Raw genomic sequence first — 21,668 nt, forward strand, 5'->3', positions numbered from 1 at the left:
CACATCCCCTGCATCGGCAGGCGGACTCTCAACCACTGCGCCACCAGGGAAGCCCATTTCTTTGAATGCACGTGCACAATTTGTATTGTGTACATTTTAACTTCAGTAGAATGGCTGGATCTGGACTTCCTTGGTTACTATTTAATGTAATATTATAACACATTTTACTTTTTTTTTTTCACATTTTACTTTTATATAGTATTCTTGAGACATCTTAGTTTTTTATGACTTGAGTGGGTAATATTATTTGCAAGTTACTCTCTTTATTTCCTGCTCATGAATTCTTTTTGGAGAATGTGTGATTATCGTTGCAGAAGATACCTGAAATATGGGGAAATAAAATAATAAGTATAAGATCGTAAAGTGTAGGGAGCAGTTATTTCCCTTGACGAGAAAGCAAGGATGTGTCTGTTTTGAAAGATGAAAGCCAGCTGTTTTTCTGGAGATGTCCACTATTGTTGGACATAAAATCATAAATCATGTAAATGGCTAATGAATAATCTTAAAATAGAAAAAAAATACAGCCAACAGCATCACACCAACAAAGTTTGGTTTCTTTAGATGGAATTAAAGCTTTTGAAACGGAGGGCAGATTTAGGATTTTCCAAAACACTCGAACTCTGAACCAAACTGGTCACCTCTAAGAATGGGACAGAGCTCCTAAGGGTTCCCATTCATTGTGTCACCAAGCAGGTTCTCAGTTCCTCACTACCAGCTGTTTCTGGATTTGGGGCTAGTTTAGCTGGTACCAATGAGCCAGAGTTAACGCAGGTGATATCGAGGTGACCAAGAAAACAACCTTGCCCTGCAGGCTGTGTAGCTTAGAGAGGACTGAGGATTTTTTTTTTTGCAGCTCTGAAACAGCAGCTAAAATTTGACATAGCTAAATGCCCGCTTCTGTTGATCAAACCACATAGGAATTTCAGTGAATAATTGTTTAATTGTGTTTGAGAGTGGAAAAGGAATGTAAGACAGGAAAGTAAAATGTGACTTTTGTGAGTATTACATGTGAAGCTTTTCTTTCCCCTGATAGAATGCACTCGTAACCAGCCAGCTGGCACTTATGTAATATTGGCATGGTGGCCATCAGCTTAGATTTTCTGGGACTTTCCCAACTTTCAAACACTTTCTTCCATGTGTCTTGATTTTTATTAAAAACAACTTCTGCAAGCTACCCTCCTGTCAGCCTCTCTCCCTGTATCCTCTACCTCCTGCTGCGCGGATTAACTGTCTGCTCTCATCTAAGCCCAGCTCTCCACCTGGGTTCTAGGCCCCATGCCCTCTCACCCACACAGGAGCATTGTTTCAGCAGTTCTCTCCTGCATCTTCATTCTTTTCCTTTCTACTGGATCATTCCCATTGGCATACAAACTTGCTGTTAATTTCTCCATTCTTAAAGAGGAAAAAAAAAAAGACTTAATCATCCTTCCTCTATCGCACTAGTCCCCCTCCAGCCACTGCCCCATTTCTCTGCTCTCTTCTGTAAGCAAAACTATTTGAAAGAGTTGAATGTTCTCATGGTCTCCAATTCCTCACTCCCATCCTCTCTGTCACCCCATGCCACAGCAACTGCTCCCATGAAGGTCACGAAAGACTGCTGTGTTGTTGGATCCAGTATTTTGTTTTGTTCGTTTGGGGGGGGTTTGTTTTTTAAAAGCCTATTGGCAGCTTTTGACCTTATTTGAAAAACTATCTTCCCCATCAGCAGCATTTGACTTCTTTAAATGACCCTCTTCTCTTGGCTTTCTGAACACCTTTTCACTGGCCAAGCCTTCTCGGGCTCCTTTGCTGGTTTCTCCCCATCCTTAGGATTTAATGAGGATGAGTGGGAGAAAAGGGGAGACTTACTGAGTGGTTTAGTGATTCTGGAGCATAAATTGTGGTACATGACACTAGAAAGGTAAGCAGGGTGCTTATCTTGGAGAGCCTTACATTGCAGAAATGTTCTTAGAAGGATGTCGAGCAGAAGAGATGACAACAGTACTTTTGTGTCTTAGAAAAGCCATTTTAGATGTTGAAGCTGTGTAATAAACTACTTTGGATTATTATAGATATTATAGCCAATTTATTTGAACCAAAAAAATACTGATCAGAGGAATGTTTTCAGCTCTGTTTAGCTGATGTTTATGTAAACATTCTTAAAAATAAAATGATGTATAATAAAGCAGTCAGCCTGATTTAACATATCAGAACTGATGCAACCAAGTGGTTCTTCTCCATTTGGGAACCTTGCACTTAACCCAGAGATGTTCTAGAAACATTTTTTGTGAGGCAGGGACAATTACTCATAGACCAGTGTCAGTGTCAAGTACTATATCCATGCCTTATTTATTTGTTTATTAACCAGACAACTTTAACATTATCTTCTTCACCAGACTTGGCTTCAGATGACTTTGTTATTTAAAAAGTCCATGAATGAATAAATTAACAAAGAAACCATCTTCAAAGAACAAAGTAAAACCTATAAAAGGAAATACTTAAAGTTCTGAAGACAGTTTCAAAATTGGAATTTCAAAAACAGTGATTGTGAATCAACTATATACTCCAGTATAAAATAAAAATTAAAAACAGTGATTATGACTTTCCAAATAATTTTCTTTGAAAGGAACAGCATTCATTGTTTTTATGCTTTCTTGTGTGATGGTAAAAAATTTATAAGGTTGATTACCTTATAATCTGCATCTTGAAGATCTAGAATTGTACCTGGCCTGTAACCCTGCAGTAGTTTTGAAATCATCCCATTCTTTTGGAAGAAACAAATAAATTGTATTTCATAGGTGGCTACGGAGCTACAGCTTTAAATATGAAACGTGATCCTTTACATATTAAAATCAAAGGAGAAGAATTTCCCCTGACTCTGGGCCGGGATGTGTCTGGTGTGGTGATGGAGTGTGGACTTGATGTGAGGTACTTCAAGCCTGGCGATGAGGTGAGTTATCACATTCCACTATTCCTTCTCAGCAGATTTAATTCTGCTGCTTTTGGAACTATATTCCATATCATTGACCTTTTTTCTTCTTTTCAACAAATACAGTGAGCTTTGGCTGGAGCCCTCATTTTCTTGGTTCAGTTCTTCTTTCTGTTTTTTCTAGTTCTGTCACAATAGCTTGCCGTGCTTGAACTTTTCTAAATCTAGTGCTCAAGAATTGCAAGACTTTAAGATATATATGATTGGGACTTTTTAAGTCTTTAAATGACAGTTTCTACCTTACGGGTTAGATGGTTTTAAAATAGCTAAAGGTTGATATAATCACCTGTCCCTTTGAACTTTTATACCAAGAAATTAAAGTCAGCTTATAATAATAGCTAGCACTGTTCTAGTAGTTTTTCATAAAATAACTCATTTAATCCCTATGAAGTAAGTACAGCTAGGCCCAGTTTACAGGTGAGGAAAGTCAAGCTATAAAGAGGTCCCACAGCTAATAAGTGGTAGAGCCAGGATTCAGGCCCCAGAGACTGTGTTCTTACTGGTACTCTAAGTAGCCAGTAAATACAGCAGGATTTACTGGTTATCTACCTCCAAAGTGGTTTGACTTGGTAAATCTAGAATCATACTAAATAATACATTGATATCATGTGAGAATAACTGTATTATTTGCTGGATTGCTGACTTGTGCTTTTTATCACAGGGTGGCGTATGTATTGGGGAACACTCTCGTGCTTAGCTTTGGCTTAAAAAGATCTGTTTCTAACGAAGTTGTGTGTGTTTCAGGTCTGGGCTGCAGTTCCTCCCTGGAAGCAAGGCACTCTCTCAGAGTTTGTTGTAGTCAGTGGGAATGAGGTAACTCACCAGTTCTGTGCTGAAATGCCACTGGAAAGTAGAAACAAAGACTGACAAATATCTCTGAAATAATTGGAGTTTTTTTTTTTTTTTTTGAGATCAGGTTCAAGTTTTATGGGTAGTTTTGAAAGAACCGAGATAGAGAATAGGAATTTTTAAAAGATCTAAAAAAGTATTGGATGTCGTTTAAATAACACTGCCTGCCAAAGCGTTTTTATCTTTGTCTTGTGGAACAGGGATTTGGAGCAAGATCTAGAAACGCTGCTGTGTTTCTTGGTTTTATCTAGTATAAATAGTTGAAACCAAATATACCAAGTGGAGCATACCGATTCATCATAAACAGGAGCATGGAAGTATCAAGCTGTTTCAGATAACTTTCAAAACAGGGGTCTAATCAAATCCAGTCAGGAGGCCTAACAATTTAATTAGAAAGAAGGGGGTTAATATTAAGGAAATTGCCTACAGAAGGGAGGGCAGGAAGGGAAAAATGATTAGAAAAAAGATAAGATTAGAAAAAGTCTGGAAAGATTACCTTCGAGTAAATGGGGGTGAAGGAAACAGCTGATCACAAAAACAAATTAGAATGTATTTATGAGGGTTCAAGGTTTATTTGGGTTTATTTCTGGGTATAGTTAGGACTAATGGTATTGTTGAATGTGGTCTTTTTATGAAGCATTATGCAGCAGTATCTGATAACGTAACCTATAAGAACTTTCTGAACCTCTGCGAGGCAGGTTGAGTCATTTGGAGAAATTCCTTAGGGATAATCTTGGAGTAGGGTTTGCAATAACCACTGAACCTGGCCGAATGTTATATCTCTGAAAATAGTCGGATTCCTGTGAAGATAGATGTACTTAATTGTGTTCATAGGTTTGCAAGTCATTGCTTATTTTTGACTGTTATCTTCAAATCTAGGTCTCTCACAAGCCCAAATCACTCACTCATGCTCAAGCTGCCTCTCTGCCATATGTGGCCCTCACAGCCTGGTCTGCCATAAACAAGATTGGTGGCCTGAATGATAAGAATTGCACAGGAAAACGGTGAGTATCAGTGGTGGCATCTAAAACTCCCTTCTTTCATTTGGTGACGTCTTTGCAGTACATTTGTCAGAAGCACGAAAACTAGGCTCACTTACATGAGCAGAGTTGTGCTAACAGTTAAAACAATTTCCAAAGAACTCTTGTGCCAGTTTGTACTTTTTTAATCTCATTCTGTTGATTCTTAGCTCAATCAATTGAGAATTTTAAAAATATATAGATGGATGTTAGGAGTCTGAACCTTCTAAAATGATGCAAAATTTTTGTATGTCAGTCTCTGGGAAGAAGATCCATAGCTTTCATCAGATTCCTAAAAAGGTTAAGAATGACTTCCTTACAGATTTTAAAGAATGATGGAGTTGCTCTCACACTTGAAGGTTTCTATGAAAAACAGATATAAAGTGTTTGAATATTGTTGAGTTCTCTTAGGCTCTGTGCTCTCTCAGGCTCCTTTAGGCAGTTCTGGTGCTTCCAGGACTTGCAGGTGTGCTTGCTGAGTTTGCAAAAACACAGTGAGTGTTAGATGTTCTTGAGTTCATATTCAGATTCTGCTGCTTTCTAGCTGGGTGGCCCACTTGGACACTCCTCTTTTGTGAGTTTTGTTTTAGGGGTGAAATGAGATAACACATATAAAATCGGTGGCACAGGCTGTGGCACACAAAAGGCACTCAGTACATGGTGGCTACTGTTCTTAGCAATGCAACTACTGTGTTCTTTGTGTTTCAGAAAGTTGGCATCATAGAGAAAACGGATGATTTTATTATTTGGTGAGAAAACTAGGTCCTCAGAACCATTCAGTGATTGTGATGAAGGAGAGAGCTGTAGGTCAAATTTTGTTTTCTGATTGCTAAAGACTGTGCCGGAAAAATAACAAGTCTGTGTCAATCTGTACTCCTGTTGTTATGAAACATTGCACTTTACCTTTAATGTGTTGGATTATAGACATTGAATTTAGTGAACGCTTAATAGCTGTATTTCTGAAAGCAGTATAAAGGCTGTTCATCTAATGAGGTGCTACCCTTCATCATAGAATTCAAGGTAAATATTCTAAAGGTCAGCGCTGTTTAATTTTTAAGCTTTTGGGCCTTATCATTCTTGAAGTTGCCATTTTGGTCCAACACTTTGTTTAAATTAAATCAGTTTGATCATGTAGATTTTTCTAATGGTTTGTCTTAGTTAATAATAACCTTGCAAAAATCGTGTTCAGGATTTTTAGACGTTTATTATTATTGTAGGCTCTGCAGTGACGTTGATGCTTTGTTTTGCTTTTCCTTAAAAGCATTCAGCTTTCTGTGCCCCCCTGACCACTCCAGATAGAGAGCTCTCGTTCCTTTTGCTGGTTCAGGCCCTCCAGGCATACATTTTTTAGTATTCTGTAGAAAATGAGTTAGAAACTGATCTAACTATCTCTTGTCTTCCCAGTTTATCGTTGGCTTTGTAGGTACTATGTTATCTTCTGTTTAAGCAGTAATGGCTGGGAGCTGGGGAAGTAGAGACCTGGGTTCCTCTCTCTACACTGCTACTAACTAATCAGCTGACCACATGCATGCTTTTTATGGTCTCTTTGCTGTTTCCACCAAGTTACTGAGTGTAGGACAATGTAGGTTGTTAGGCGAACTTTGAGAAGTGGAAAGTTTTATACTTATAGAAGTGATTTATATATTATATTGAGTTGTGTCAGTTCATTGATTTAGCCACATGTTAACCACACTGGAATGAAATCCACTGTAAAGAGCCTCACTGGCTCATATCATGGACGTGTGTCACATTCCCACATGTGTGGTGACTCAGGATGCCTTTGTTCCGAGTGGCAGTGAGAGCTTGTCCCTTGCTGCTCTAGGAAATTTGTTTACTGAAATTATTACACATGGGTAGTAATAATGGCCTTCCTCTCCAACTCCTTATTTTTATTTTTTTTTAGAAATTTTAATAATTAATTTTTTGCGGCTGCGTTGGGTCTTCGTTGCTGCGCGCAGGCTTTCTCTAGTTGCAGCAAGCAGGGGCTACTCTTCGTTGTGGTGCACGGGCTTCTTGTTGCGGTGGCTTCTCTCGTGGAGCACAGGCTCTAGGCGCGTGGGCTCAGTAGTTGTGGCTCGCGGGCTTTAGAGCGCAGGCTCGGTAGTTGTGGCACATGGGCTTAGTTGCTCCGTGGCATGTGGGATCTTCCCGGACCAGGGCTCGAACCTGTGTCCCCTGCATTGGCAGGCGGATTCCTAACCACTGTACCACCAGGGAAGTCCCTCCAACTCCTTATTTGTGAGAATCACGTGAGAGATGTGAGCACCTTAAACTACTGTAAAAATAATTTTACATGAAGAAATTACTATTATAGGGGGACTTTAGTAACTTAAATGCAGAGGTTCCGGTGTCCAAAGTGGCTTTTTTCAGTTTGACTATCCTTTGTGATTGGTGGAGCATATTTTGGCTTCTCTAAGCAATGATTATTCTTTTACTGTTAGCTCTCGGCATTAAGGCAGTCTTTAGTCTGCACAAAGCAAATCAGTGTTTGTCATCAAGGACCAACAGTGTTTTTCTAGCCAGTTAATTAAAAAACCCTAAAACTAACAATGACAAAAACACCCACCTTGAAAGATTTTACAGGATTTCTTTGTAACAAACAGCTTTTTGAAATTAAGACAAAGCTTTCTAAGGCCTCGATGGTGTTTTGCTTTTCCTTCTTTGTTCTATAATTATATTTCTGTAACAACTGAGCATCAGTTAACCAAGGGGATAATTTAATATTGACGTCATGTGTCTTTTTTGCCCATGCTTTGGTATCACTAGATTTCTTCGTGATTTATTCTGTAGGAACACATAGATAACTTAGGGTTCTCAAGATGAATAGAACTTTTTAAAAAAGTGGTTACACCAGATATTTTTGGAAAGGGGTTCTATTTGATGGTTATATTTATTGGTAGTGTCATGCTCTGCCTGAAATTCATCTCTTGCTGCGAGGTTGTACTTCACTGTTTGACAGAGGTATTAAAAAGTGTTAGAAATTGAACCATTCCTCCCCTGCAAAATAAATTTCACTTTTAAATTGTGTATACTTGAAACTCAATGAAGTGGATTTAGGAATGCTTTTCCCTTTCTTTTCTGAGATTAGGCTTTACGACAGTAACACTTAGTCATGTAATTGTAAATTAGGTGTCTGATTAATTCTGTTTATAGAATTAGGCTCAAACATAAAACATTGTATCGCCCCCCACCCCATATGCTTACACCGGTAATTACAACAGCTTCCTTCTTTCAGCTGCCTTCGCCTGCCTGTCCTTCCCCCACTCGACCCACCTGTTCTTCCGCCCTCTCCACTCCCACCACCCCTGGGGACTTTGGGTTTTCATTTGCACTTTGACTAGGTTGTACGGGGAGACGGGAAAGGGGAAAGATAAAGAAACCCCTGTGGTCTACTTGCTTGGAGAAATCCTGGGGTTGGGAGGAAGGGTGCTGGCTCTGGCCTGGCTGGTGTGCCGCCGATGAATCATCTCCACCCCAGGCCTGTTTTCCAGGGAGCTCCGGGAGGGATCTGTTAAAGGAATTAGTAGCAAACTCTTTCCTGGCCATTTGTGTTTTATAGATAGTTGCCCCTGTCACCTAGAAAACTATCTTGTGACGTTTAGGAGTCGTTCACTCTTCAGGGCACCGTAACCTCACTTCCGGCTTTGCCAATCAGGTGCAGGTGTTCTCACCGGGGTCATAGCTGACCAAGTTGCCAACCCAACGATACTTTTCAGTTCTTACAATTTGAAGTCTCTGGCACTGTTGCCCACTTTTGTTATGCTCACTTTCTCCATGGTTTCAGGGACACTAAACTCCTTTAGTTTTCTTCTTGCCTTTTGAACCAATTCTTATCATTTTTAAAGGTTCCCTTTCCTCCCCCAGCCCTTGCACTGTACCTGCTTTCCCGTTGTCTCCCTCCGTCTTTCCTGTCTCCCAGGGTTATCTCATCTGCTCCCAGTTTCTTTATATATACATATATAATTTTTTTTTTTTTTTTTTTTTTTGTGGTATGCGGGCCTCTCACTGTTGTGGCCTCTCCCCTTGCGGAGCACAGGCTCCGGACGCGCAGGCTCAGTGGCCACGGCTCATGGGCCCAGCCACTCTGCGGCATGTGGGATCTTCCCAGACCGAGGCACAAACCCGTGTTCCCTGCATCAGCAAGCGGGCTCTCAACCACCATGCCACCAGGGAAGCCCTCTTTTTATATTTTGGTAACTTGTAGATCTTATTTCTGACCCCATCCTCTCTACTCAGTTCCATCCAGTTAGGTGTCCCCTTTGCAGCTGAAACTCAACTTGTGCAAAACAAGACTTACTGATGACCACCCTGACGCTTTCTCTATATTCCTACTGTCAGTTAACTGTGATTTTCCATAAGCCAACATATGGTATTGTTCCCAAACCCTGCTCCCTCCCCTTCTGTGCAACTCGTTATTGTCCATGTCATGTGAAATTTAGGATTCTTGTCAGATTTGGAAAAATGTCTTCCAAGTTTCTTTATGAGTTGCAAGATTCCAGGGCATCTCATGTTTCCTTGTGCAGTGAATAAGCCCAAAATACTTTTGCATTTTAATTGACAACCTTCATTTACTAGCTTGTTATTGATATCTTCCCTATAGTGGTGTCAAATGACAAAAATAATACAATTTAATAACCAGTTTAATATCCTTTATTCAATGGAAAACCGTCCACAAGTGGCGGAGCTCTCTTCCCAAGGGATTTTGGGCAAGACTGTGTTTTATGCAGCGTTAGAAGTGGCAACACAGAAACAAGGCGTGATTGGCTAGGAGGTCTGATTTCCCTATAAGGCTAGCAGGTGCTGGTTTCTAGGGTGAGGTGAGCTAAAGCTGAGTTGAAGGATGGTGATTAGTGCTAGGTTTCCTTGGCAGTGAGGCAGGCTGGGACATGGGCTGGGCCACTGGGGCGGCCTCCATTTTGTGGGTCCTGAATGACAAATTACCTTTATCAGTGATGTGTTGTACGTTTTTACATGTCTTTTAATTGCAAGAATTTTCTACAGACCAGCTTCTGGTTCTGTACATTTCAGGCTTCACTTCTCTTTCCCTGCTCATATAATCCAATGCTAGGTACCATGATATTCAATCTTATCGTAATAAAATGTTATGATACCTTGTTGTGTTGACTTAGTGGGAAATAGGAATATTCCTGGAAGGCATTCTTAAACCAGGACAGCCTGTAATAACTTAACTGTACTCAGAAATTACTATGAACCACATCAGTATTTCCCACTAAGCCCAAAGCAGATGTATTTCCAAATCAAATCTAGTGTCACCTGACAAGAGAGGAACTATAGTGGAGAGGAAAGTAGGAGTGGAAAGAGGCAGCAGTTTTACTGATTGTGGTTAGGAGGGAGGAAAGATAATTTTCCATCTACCCTTCTGAGTTCTCTGCCGAGACCTCTGCAACAGAAGACAGGGAAACAAGAGAAAAACAAACAGAAGTTTCTTAACATGTGCACCTCACGTATACACGAGAGATACCCAGGAAAAATGAGTAACTCAAAGAGTTAGCTTAGAATTCAGGCCAAAATGCCATCTTTTAGTTCAAGACAAAAGATAGAGGAGTGTACGGAAGGCCAGTTGTGGAAAGTTTACCAGGAAAAGCAAGAATAAAGTTAGTTATGCAGATTTAAATTGGTGTCTCCTCCATTGATAAGGGTCTACAGTTATCTCCAGGGATTAACCTTTGTCCTTGGTAAAGAGTAAAGCAAGCACCTTTGTAAACTTCTGTCCTGCTTTTAGGCAAATAGGGGGAGTACAGAGATTTCTTATGCCAACTTCTTCTCAGTTGCCTTCAGCTCTGAATAATTCTTATGCGTAAGTGGCATATTTTGGCGTGCCACATTCTTCTAGCCTTCATTAGCATATCTTACTTTTGCAAGTTTTACAAAAGCATACGTCTGTTACCCTAAAACTCGGTTCGCCTCTTGGTGGGTGTCAAGCCAAAAGACACAACCACGTCAAAGATAAGGAGAAGGAAGGACTTGTAATATTATCACTTGCAGCAAGTAAGGAGAACGGTGGGGCTCTTTCCCAAAGCAGTCTTTCTCCAAACAGCAAAATTGGGTAAGTTTTAAACTAAGAGAACATGAATATTCATGAAGGGGCTTGGCCTTTAGTTGATTGAAGTCACAAGGGTCAGAAAAGGGCAACATCATCATCCCTTAGGTTCCAGTTCGTCTGGTGGTTGAGCGCTTCAGGCTAATCTTTATCATTGACAGAACTGGGAGTCATTACAACTGACATACTATCTTTGCTATTGTTACTTTCTTGCCTGATAAGACTTATTTCTGCATTCTTTTGTTCCCTTAAGATCGTTAATTACTGAGACCTGTTCAAGGGCAAGCCTTGTGGCCAGGCTTGTATCACAAAATGGTTTAGGCCAAAAAATGGCTTCTCTTCTGTCAAGAAAGCCTGGCCTGGTTCTCTTTTCTCTGGGGATCCCCTACCCTATCTGCTTACATGTCCATTCAGATGCATTGGTGGGGCTCTTCTCCAGGCCTTGTGTAAGTGGGAGGGACTGAAGCTTAAGCTTCACTGGCTCTGTAGGGGAGGAAAAATATCTTTCCTCTGCTCTTTTAAGTCTTGGCTGGGGCCCCGGTAACAAAGGCAGATAAATTAACAAGAGAAAAGCATACACATTTATTTGTTTGTAAGTTTTATGCAACATGGGAGCCTTTATAAGGAAATGAAGACCCAAAGAAGTGGTTAAACCTGAGCATTTTTTTTTTAATTGAAGTACAGTTGGCATATAGTATTATGTTAGTTTCAAGTGTACGACACATGATCCGACAATCAAATGTATTACAAAACGGTCACCACAAGTCCAGTAACCATCTTTCACCATACAAACTTATTACAGTATTATCGACTGTATTCCTTATGCTGTATATTATTACATCCCCATGACTTATTTTATCACTGTAAATTTTTTTTTTTTTTTTTTTTTTTTTTGCGGTACGCGGGCCTCTCACTGTTGTGGCCTCTCCTGTTGCGGAGCACAGGCTCCAGACGCGCAGGCTCAGCGGCCATGGCTCACGGGCCCAGCCGCTCCGCGGCATGTGGGATCTTCCCGAACTGGGGCACGAGCCCGTGTCCCCTGCATCGGCAGGCGGACTCTCAACCACTGCGCCACCAAGGAAGCCCTCACTGTAAGTTTTTATCTCTTAATCCCCTTCACCTATTTTGCCCAAGTCTCCTTCCCTTCTGGTAACCACCTATTTGCTCTCTGTATCTGTAAGTCTGTTTCCTTTTTTTTTTTTTTTTTTTTTAATATTTTGGCCGCGCCGCATGTGGGATCCTACTTCTCCAACCAGGGATGGAACCCGTGCCCCCTGCACTGGAAACACAGAGTCTTAACCCCTGGACCGCCAAGGAAGTCCCTGTTTCCATTTTTAAACCTGAACATTTTTATGCCAGCTTTGATGAAGAGTGGAGAGTCGTGAAAAAAAAGTGATAGGACAAACATATGCACCAAGTGTAGAACACTGAGAAAACTTAGCAAGGCCTGTTAGTTCCGAGTCCTCACTGTGTCCCATCTTGGAGATAAGGTGCTCTTTTCCTCCAGGTATAGGGCGTACACCTCTCACACGAGAGTCTTATGACCAGCTTCATGGGAGAAGATCAGAGAGTCCTTCCCTCACATGCTGTTTCTCGAATTCCTTCAGCTTAAAATATTCAGTCTGCTAAGGTGCCTTATGTTCAGGTGGCACTTCCTGAATCCTGTCACTTCCATGGTAAACCTCCCCTGACCATGCTACTTCTCTCATCCATTCTCGTGTTGCCATCATAATGAGCCTTCCCTCTGTCTTCCTTCCTCTGTTTTGCACCAGATGGAAGGAACCAGTGTCTTGGAATGGTTCCCACTGCCTGTCCCGTTTGGGGAGATGTGTTCCCAGTACCCCAGGTTGAAATTCTGAGTACATGTCCCCCAGAACCATCGTTATACTGTGTATAAGGTTCTTGGTCCATTATGGGTTAACTAAACCTTTTTAAAGGGCTACCCTGGGCATCTTGCCAAGATGTATAAATAGCTTTGTTTTCATGGGAAAATGTGTTTAAAGTTCTGAACAACTAATTTACACATGAACTCTTCTGTAAATTGGGGAATGTCTGCATGAATTACGGAGGAGTAGAAGAAGGAGACACACAAACCCAGGCTGTCTTAGTCATGTTTGGTTGATTTATTTTGTAATTCTATTCCCCTTATTCAGATTAAGTTTCTCACTTAAGGGAATAAATTTAGCATATTATGATATGCTTTGCTATCTTTCACCCATTTTTCCTCCAGATTTAAAAGTAGTATGTGAAACTAAAAGATGAGTTTATACATTTTCAGCATCACCCTTATCTTTTAAAGACCATTTATTTCTACTGATGGAAGATTTAGCCGTATTTAAATCAGCTTTGTTTCGGAGCCATTAGGACTTAATGAAGGGCACTCTACTCTTGTGACTTTTTTTTCCCCGTTACAAGTATGTGGTCTGGGGGGAATCGTGAAGGTCATACACGTCTATGTTAGAAAGGTAGAGAAACTAAATATAAGCTTAAATTATATTGAAAATGCCAATTCTCATTCACTAACACCTAGAGCACACCTCTGTGATTATCATTTCATAGCTGATGAATCTGAGGCCTAGAGATTCAGTTAATGAGAGAGTTGTGACTAGATCCCAGGTCTCTAGATATCTGGCCCTGGCATTCAGAGATTTCTGGGGCTTAGCCAGAATGTAGAAAATTGAAAGGCAATTCCCTACTTCTGGATCGCCTGCTGTTTTGTAGTATGTTTCATATATTTTTTATGCTTAAGGCAATTAGGGTGTTGATGCCTTGTCTCGTAAGATTGTGATACTGAAAAATGTGATTGTAGAGGACTTAGGTGCCCAGATACTAAACACAAAGTGACTCAGTCATGGAAAGGAAACTAGTTGCTCCGCAGCACGTGGGATCTTCCCGGACCAGGGCTCGAACCCACGTCCCCTGCATTGGCAGGTGGATTCTTAACCACTGCACCACCAGGAAAGCCCTCTCTCATATTTTTACATCTGCCACAGTGCAGTTCCCACTGACTGCCAAAGAAGCTGTGCGGGTGGACTTAGGAAGTAAGAGAAGAATGTGACTAAAATTCTTGGCAATTTTGAATTATAGTGCTTTCTGTAAAGAGAGTATTTCCTGGGCCCTTACTCTTTATAAACCGATAAGCAATACCTAGAAGATACAGCAGTACACCTTTCTTCACTCTACAAATAGGCTACTACTTCGGTGAAGTTTGAATATATTTCACGACCATTATAGCAAGCTGGGTAGAAAGTATTCCCACTATGAAGTGAAGGGCCACAGGGGTAAGCAACAGCAGTATTTTCCCGTTGTATTGAAAGTGCTTTGAAGAGTACAAGAATAGTTCCTTCAGCCATAGGGCTTCAAACCATGGAGGACCACCTGACTTATTGCTGGCTTGAAAAATATATTTGCCTGCTGTCCGTTTTGGGGACTTTCTTTGTTTAAAGAAAAGTACAGGCCCTGGTTGAACCTGCACAAAACATGGAGTTTGCATGACCAGAGAATGAATGGTGTGCCCCCAGGGGTGCTTCACAAACTGACCTGTCTGTAGTACTTTGGGCTTGCTCCTTGCCTGTTTTGCACTCGCGGGCGCCGTCAAGTGGCACCATCAGGAACTGAAGCTGCTAATGCAGAACCACTCCCTCTTCCACCAAGAACTGCTAAGAAACACATTTTTGCTTTTTCATGTGGAGGAGTGAGACTGCTTTGAATCAAGAGTTATAGAGAAGCTATGAATTGACAATAATGAGTTGGAGATGTGTCTGGCCATTGGATCCTTAAGCAGCCATTGTGTTTGGTATCCTCTTAATTCTCAGGGTGAGAATTAGAAATTCATTTCAAGCTTTTCTTTATTGGAAGAAATTTTAATGCAGTCTTTCAAATAGCCAGGTGAGTCCCTCATTTGGGGTAGTAGCAAATGTTGTTAATTGTGGGATATAATGCTGATTTCGATTATTTTTATTTATTTAATTATTATTTTTTTTTTTGCTGCATTGGGTCTTTGTTGCTGTGTGCGGGCTTTCTCCAGTTGTGGCGAGTGGGGGCTACTCTTTGTTGCGGTGCGCAGGCTTCTCATTGCGGTGGCTTCTCTTTGTTGCGGAGCACGGGCTCTAGGCACATGGGCTTCAGTAGTTGCAGCACTCGGGCTCAGTAGTTGTGGCTGTGGGCTCTAGAGCGCAGGCTCAGTAGTTGTGGCGCATGGGTTTAGTTGCTCTGTGGCATGGGGGATCTTCCCGGACCAGGGATCGAACCCATGTCCCCTGCATTGGCAGGGGGATTCTCAACCGCTGCGCCACCAGGGAAGTCCCTAGATGATTTTTAAAGTCAAGCAACATTGATCAGGCATCTGCTACACCCAGGCTAGTATGGCTGGTGCTGGGTGTAATATGAGGTCTCTGTCCTCAGAGTCTTGAAGAATGGCCTGGGCAGCAAGCATGTGAATGAAAGTTAACAATGTGTCCAATGCCAAATGCGGACATGGATATCAGGCTCAGGGCTATCTCTAGGGTATTGCGCAGGCAAACTGGGCTTTGAGCCTTTGAGGGAAGGGAGACCTCAGCAGGCAGTGAAAGGCATTTGAGAGCCTGAGGTGTGGGCCAGCGTGCATGGGACTTGGGGTTCCGAGTGAGGGGGGGACTAGGGAGGCTCGGGCGGAGAGTTCTGTTCTAGAAATAGAGGAAGTCGGAGTTGCAAAAAAGATTAGATTGTGAACAACTTAACTGAGAGTTTGACTAGTTACATTTTATAAGAATGTGCCAAAATAAGAGGGTATAATATCCCACGGATGAACTAATTTTGGGATGTATCTGAGAAGCAGTCTTAGTGCTTCTCCCCTCCCCCACCGTGCCCCCATTTAGGAAGCATTAAAGCTATTAAATGTGTGAATTGAAGGATTTTGGAGGAGTTGATCTTTAAAGTTTCTTTTATTCTTCACAATTTATAATTCCATGAAATGAAAAGTAACTTCTAAAAGGAACATCATTTTCAAAAAGACCTGTCTTAATTCCATTTGATGGTAATTTGGTGGTAATTTCAAAGGGAATAGCTGGCTTACAAATATTACTAATAACTTCTAAGATCTAAAGGGTGACAACCAGCCTTCTGTGATTTGGGTAAGAGAGAAAAAAAAATAAAATGAAACTAGGGGTAAGATTGTAGACAGAATGTATGTTCCAGGTGTACCTGATTGAGATAGGTGACAAAATTGCTTGCGCTTTCCAGCAGCCAAGTCAAAGAGGGACCCACAGCCTGCAGTTACACAATTTGCAGTGACAGATGAGTAGAAGCGTAGCTACTGCCACCAACTTAGTCTTCAGAAAAATGTTTTTTTCCTGTGGGCACTCATAAAGAGAATTCTCAGGAAGAATTCTCTCAACAGTATCTCCTTAGCTAATGTAGTGTCAAATATCAAACGGACACTTTTTATAATGTCTCTCAGCCTAGACTGGTAACAGAACACCAAAGTGCAGTTCAGTACAAACAATTTTCTGAGGACCTGAATCTATGCAGTCTGGGGAAGGCAGTTCACTGGAGCTCTAGCTTAATTCAGAATAAAATGTGAGAATATGTAAAGCCGTGATTCTCGACTAGTGATTTTCTTTTGAATCATGCCTCCTTTGGGAAATTGATGATAAGTCTGGATCCTTCTTCTCCCCGATGCACATATGCACGATCTCACCAAATTTTGCGTGTTATTTCAGTCAGTTCACAATTTCACAGGGTTCACACCGTCACAGCTCTCACCAGCACTCTTCCACAAACTCCAGGCTGCACATCCTTGGTCTAGAGTGGCAGGAAGACTACATACAGTCAGGAAACATGGTAAAAACCTGGAGCACAAGCATGTTTGTGCTGACAGAACAGATTCATCTGCTTAACAAGAAGCCAAATTGAAGATAAGATTGGTTTCCATTTATGAAAGCTGGTGAGTGTGATGGGACATGTCTGAACAAAAGACGTTTATTCCACTTTGGCAAGAATGTGGTCAGGAATGTGATTTTTCTTAGAGAGCAACTGAATATACTGTAACACACTAAAAAGGATCCCAAAGCTCCCTCTTATAGAGAAAGCTATGGTAATTTAAGCCTAGAAAAATTGTAAGACAGATGTTACCAAGCAGCATCTGAGCTACTTTAAAAAATACAAATCATTGGTATTTTTGGTATATTGTATTCTTGGCAAAGAGTTCATAGTATGTCTAACTTTAAGCACTTATAGGTTCTTGGTGAACCTAAAAAATCCTTGTGTAGTAGAATCTTGGGAAGCTGAATGATTTTGTTTGCTTTGGGGTTTATCTTTAAGCCAGTTACATGTTGAAAACGTCTTGTTTGTTTATCCAGTTATGTTGGCTTAATATTTTCACTAGTTATAGTATTTTTGCATTGCAGTGTTTTAATCTTGGGTGCTTCAGGCGGAGTTGGTACTTTTGCTATACAGGTAAGACAATTTCTTTATCTTGTGAATAAGAAGATTATTATTTTCATGAATTTATAAATTTATATATTGTGAACTATTTTTCCTTGAAAGGTGAGAGAAATTACATTCATTGTGATTTCAGCTTGCTCTTCTAAGAAGGAAATTTTCTAATGTAGAAGGAAGTGTTTACCTTTCCAGTGGTTTAATATATGAGTGAGTTTGTGGCTGGCCTGTATAACAAATGTAGGAAAGCTTTTAAGGAGGAAGACCATGGGCAGTGAAAGTGGATGGAAGTTTGCAATTCTGTAGAAATTGATAAGCTGGTTCTAAAATATATATAGAAATGCAGTAGCCAAAATGCTGTATAAAAATGACAATACTCCCCCAAAGTGACCTACAGATTCAGTGCAGTCTTATCAAAATGGCAGCTGCCTTTTTTTTGCATAAATGAGCAAGCTGAACCTAAAATGCATATGGAATTGCAAGGGACCCCAAATTGCCAAACCATCTTGAAAAAGAGCAAAATTGGAGGACTCACACTTCTCTAATTTGAAACTTACTTATAAAACTACAGTAATCAAAACAGTGGTACTGGCATAAAGATAGATATATAGATCAATGGAACAGAATAGAGCATCCAGAAATAAACCTATGGTCAGTTGATTTACTTTTTAAAGGTTTATTTTATTTTATTTTTGGCCACACCATGCGGCATGTAGGATCTTAGTTCCCCAACCAGGGATCCAACCCGTGCCCCCCTGCAGTGGAAGCACAGATTCTTAACCACTGGACCACCAGGGAAGTCCCAGTGGCCAATTGATTTTTTACCTGGGTGGCAAGACCATTAAACAGGGGAAAGAATAGTCTTTTCAGTGAATGGTACTGGGGCAACTAGATGCACATGCAAAAGGATGAAGTTGGACCTCTACCTCACGTCATATGTGAAAACTAATTCAAACTGGGCTAAAGACCTAAATGTAAGAGCTAAAACCATAAAACTCTTAGAGGGAAACATAGGAGTAAATCTTCATACATTGGGTTTGGCAATAGATTCTTAGAGATGACAGCAAAAGCACAAGCAAAAGGGGAAAAAATTAGATGAATTGGACTTGATTAAATTCAAAACTTTTGTGCATCAAAGGATACTATCAAGAAAGTAAAAAGACAACACACAGAATAGGAGCAGATATTTACAAACCACTTATCTAATAAAGGTATGGTATCCGGAATATGTAAAGAACTCTCACAACTCAACAACAAAAAGACAATCCAGTTAAAAAATCAACAAAGGACTTGAATAGACATTTCTTCAAAGAAGATATAAAAATGGGTAGTAAGTCGATGGAAAGATGTTCAACATCATTAGTCATTAGGGAAATGCAAATCAAAGCCACAATTGAATGATTGGCTTAAGGAGGTGTGTGTGTGTGTGTGTGTGTGTGTGTGTGTATGTGTATGTATACACAAAGTAATGTTATTCAGCCATAAAATATGAAATATTGCCATCTGTAGCAACATGGATGGACCTAGAGAATATTATGCTTAGTGAAATAAGTCAGAGAAAGATAAATACTATATGATATCACATATATGTGGAATCTAAAAAAAAGTAATACAAATGAATCTATATACAAAACAGAAACAGACTCACAGACATAGAAAACAAACATATGGTTACCAAAGGGGAGGGGCGAAGGGACAAATTAGGAGTATGGGATCAATAGATACAAACTATCCATAAAATAGATAAGCAACAAGGATTTACTGTGTGGCACAGGGAATTATACCCAATATCTTCTAATAACTTATAATGGAATATAATATGCAAAAAACCCCTGAATACCTGAAATTAACACACTATTGTAAATCAACTACACTTCAGTTAAAAGAAAACCCAGTGAGATATCACTTCACACCTACTAGGATGGCTATTAAAAAAATGGAAAGTAACAGTGTTGGCAAGGATGTAGAGAAATTGAAACCCTCATATATTGCTAGTGGGAATGTAAAATGGTGCAGCTACAGTGGGAAACAATTGGGCAGTTTCTTAAAATTCTTAATTCTATGTTGAACATAGAATTACCCTATGACCCAGCGATTCCATTTCTAGGTATATACCCGAGAGAAATGAAAACCTATGTTCAAACAAAAACTTACATACAAATGTTCATAGCAGCATCAATATTCATAATGGACAAAGAAATGGCAGCAACCCTAATGTACCAACTGACGAATAGAAAAACAAAATGTGGTATATAGACACAATGGAATGTTATTTAGCCATCAAAAGGAGTGAAATCCTGACACATGATACAACATGGATAAACCTTCAAAACATTATGCTCAGTGAAAGAATTCAGACACAAAAGGTCACATTTTTATATGATTCCATTTATGTCATGTCCAGAAGAGGCAAATCCATAGAGACAGAAAGCGGATTAGTGGTTGCCAGGGGCTGGGGGAAGGGGGAATGGGGAATGACTGCTTGATGGGTGTGGGTTTATGTTTGGGGTAAGGAAAATGTTCTGGAATTAGATAGTGGTGATAGTTGCACAACATTGTACTAAAAACCACTGAATTATACACTCTAAAATTGTTAAAATGATAAATTTTGTGTAAATTTTACCTCAGACAAAACAAACAAAGCAAAGTGCCCCAAGCCTCTAGGAACGGGATGGCATCTAGTGGCTGTTCCCATTGTGGTCACATGTTTAACTGGCCGGCTGCTGGGAGAGCAGGCTTGATTGAGCCTCGCTCAGGATGAGGGGAGAGGCCCTTTCCCCAATAGGGGCTAGTGAGCGCACTCAGAGGCTCTGCCACATGGCTTTAGGGGAGGGAGACTTTGGGTGCTATCCTCCTCCCTAGACCCTGCCTCAGACCTTTTGAGGACCAGGATAGTGCTGGAGTTTCTCATCCACCTGCTCACTGAATTGGGAGAGAGGGGAAAGGACTCCCAGGAGATTCACACCTTGCCTTCTTTCTAATTCACCATTAGATACTGCTATGGTCTGAATGTTTATGTCCCTCCAAACTTCATATGTTGAAGTCCTGATGCCCAAAGTGATGGTATTGGGGCCTTTGGGAAGTGATTAGGTCATGAGGGCAGAGCATTCGTGAATGAGATTAATGCCCTTATTAAAGAGGCCCAGCAGAGCTCCTTAGCCCTTCTACCATGTGAGGACACAGAGAGGGTACTGGCTATGAACCAGGAAGAGGGCTCTGAACACATCAAGGTGTTGACACCTTGATCTCGGACTTCCAGCCTCCAGAACTGTGAGAAATACGTTTCTGTTGTTTATAAAGTACCCAGTCCGTGGTATGTTGTTATAGCAGCCCAAATGGACTAAGACAGATACCCAGGGCCTAGTCCACAGATTGTCAGTAAATGTGGGTTAATGAATAAGTAAATGGAAGAAAGGAAAAGAGGGAGGAAGGGAGGGAGAAAAAGAGAAGTATCATGCCCTGCTGGTTAGAGTGTAATTGGTACAACCAGTTCGGAAAATAATTTGGCACCATCTGGTAACTCTGAATATAAATTGCTCTATGACGACCTAACAGTTTTACGAATGTACTCTGTAGACAGGCATATGGTCATCCCTCAGTATACCAACCTCAGAACCAACCTCAGATTGGTTCGAGGATCCCCTTGGATACCAAAATCCACGGGTGCTCAAGTCCCTTATATAAAATGGCATAGTATCTGTATATAACCTACACACATCCTCCTGTATAATTTAAATATTCTTTAGATTACTTGTAATACCTAAACACAATGTAAATGCTCTGTAAATAGTTGCAAGTGTACTGTTAATTCAGGTTTTGCTTTTCGGAACTTTCAACTTTTTTTCCCAAATATTTTCAATCCCTGGTTGGTTGGTTGAATTCAACAATGTGGAGTTCTTTGATACAGAAGGTCAACTGTACATGCATGTTCACCAAAAGCTATGTACCAGAGTTATATGTATTATCCCCCAACTGGAAACAACTCAGATGGCCATCAACAGTAAAATGCGGAAGTAAGTTGCAGTATATTCTTACACTGGGACGTTACACAGCCATGGAAACAAACTATAGTTGTGTGCAATGAAGTAGATGAATCTTACAAGTAGGAAGAAGTCAGAAACAAGAGTACACCTTATATGGTTCCATTTAATGACACTCAGGAACTGGTGAAACTATACAATAGTGTTTAAGGCTGCTTATCTAGATAGTAAATCTCTTTACAAAAAGGCGAGGGGAGGCTCATGTAGAACTCCTGATAGTTATTACTTCTAAGGGAGTTGGGGGGGGTTTGACTGGGAGGGGGAAGTGAGGAGATGTTCTAGTTCTTAATCTTGAGTGATGCTTAAAATAGTAT

General features: G+C 40.5%; 1 protein-coding gene across 3 annotated transcripts in view; it reads left to right on the forward strand.

Moving 5' to 3' along the window:
• The window catches only part of RTN4IP1 (reticulon 4 interacting protein 1), a 183,124-nt gene that overhangs the window by 138,469 nt on the left and 22,987 nt on the right, over positions 1-21,668 (forward strand). For all 3 annotated transcript variants that reach the window (XM_032651157.1, XM_032651156.1, XM_032651158.1), the window contains 4 exons: positions 2,778-2,929; positions 3,713-3,781; positions 4,697-4,821; positions 17,284-17,332. In XM_032651157.1, coding sequence (XP_032507048.1) covers positions 2,804-2,929; positions 3,713-3,781; positions 4,697-4,821; positions 17,284-17,332 — 369 coding nt within the window. In that variant the 5' untranslated portion in view covers positions 2,778-2,803. The remainder of the gene's footprint in view (positions 1-2,777; positions 2,930-3,712; positions 3,782-4,696; positions 4,822-17,283; positions 17,333-21,668) is intronic.

Source organism: Phocoena sinus, chromosome 12, assembly GCF_008692025.1.
Source record: "Phocoena sinus isolate mPhoSin1 chromosome 12, mPhoSin1.pri, whole genome shotgun sequence".
Classification (NCBI taxonomy): Eukaryota; Metazoa; Chordata; class Mammalia; order Artiodactyla; family Phocoenidae; genus Phocoena; species Phocoena sinus.